The 1093-nt window shown below is 69.4% G+C and overlaps 1 protein-coding gene across 1 annotated transcript in view; it reads left to right on the top strand.

The window, feature by feature from the left end:
* The window catches only part of LOC101994656 (RT1 class I histocompatibility antigen, AA alpha chain-like), a 629094-nt gene that overhangs the window by 699 nt on the left and 627302 nt on the right, over positions 1-1093 (top strand). Inside the window, exons 2-3 of the mRNA XM_026777850.1 lie at positions 177-446; positions 719-994. Of these exons, the coding sequence (XP_026633651.1) occupies positions 177-446; positions 719-994 (546 nt within the window). The remainder of the gene's footprint in view (positions 1-176; positions 447-718; positions 995-1093) is intronic.

The following is a 1093-nucleotide window of genomic DNA, read 5'->3' as shown; positions in this document are numbered from 1 at the left end:
TCTGCGGGGAGGGCGGGGGCGGCACCGGGGAAGCCGCGTCCCCGCGTGGCCCAGCCGGACCCTCCCGCCCCTTCCCCACCCGCGTCCCGAGCTCCGCGCCCTGCTCCCCTCCCGGCCCGCGCTCCTGCCCGGGGTCCTGGGAGCAGGGTCGGGGTCTCACCGCGCGCCGCCCCCAGGCTCGCACTCGCTGCGGTATTTCTACACCGCCGTGTCCCGGCCCGGCCTCGGGGAGCCCCGGTTCATCTCTGTCGGCTACGTGGACGACACGCAGTTCGTGCGCTACGACAGCGACGCTGAGACTCCGAAATATGAGCCGCGGGCGCCGTGGGTGGAGAAGGAGGGGCCGGAGTATTGGGAGAGGAACACACAGAGAGTCAAGAACAGCGAGCAGATTAACAGAGTTGACCTGAGGACCCTGCTGGGCTACTACAACCAGAGCGAGGGCGGTGAGTGACCGCGGTCGGAGGTCACGACCCCACCACGTCCCTACGCACGGGCCAGAGTCGCCCCGGGTCCCAGGACCGAGGTTCGGGAGGAGAGCGGGGACCGGACCCGGTTTCTCTTTCGGTTTAGAGTCCGCGGGTGGGCGGGGCCGCGGGCGTGAGTGACGGGGGAGGGGCGGAACAAGGGTGTTCCGCTGGCTGACCTCTGGTGGGCGGGGCCTCGGGTGACCCCGGGGCCGAACAGGTGGGAGGAACTGACCGCAGGGTCCCCGCAGGCTCTCACACCATCCAGAGGATGTACGGCTGTGAGGTGGGGTCGGACGGGCGCCTCCTCCGCGGGTATGAACAGGTCGCCTACGACGGCCGCGATTACATCGCCCTGAACGAGGACCTGACGACGTGGACGGCGGCGGACATGGCGGCGCAGATCACCAAGCGGAAGTGGGAGCAGGCTGGGGATGCAGAGATATGGAAGGCCTACCTGGGGGACACGTGCGTGCAGTGGCTGCGCAGACACCTGGAGAACGGGAAGGACGCGCTGCTGCGCACAGGTGCGGGGGGCCTCGGGCAACTCCTCCCTCTGCCCTCGGGCTGGGCTCAGTCCTGAGGAAGAGGAAACCCTCACTGGGGTCATGCCCCTGTCTCTGAGG

Source organism: Microtus ochrogaster, unplaced genomic scaffold, assembly GCF_000317375.1.
Source record: "Microtus ochrogaster isolate Prairie Vole_2 unplaced genomic scaffold, MicOch1.0 UNK87, whole genome shotgun sequence".
Classification (NCBI taxonomy): domain Eukaryota; kingdom Metazoa; phylum Chordata; class Mammalia; order Rodentia; family Cricetidae; genus Microtus; species Microtus ochrogaster.
Note: the sequence above shows the minus strand (reverse complement) of the source record. Positions and strands in the feature narration are given on the sequence as shown.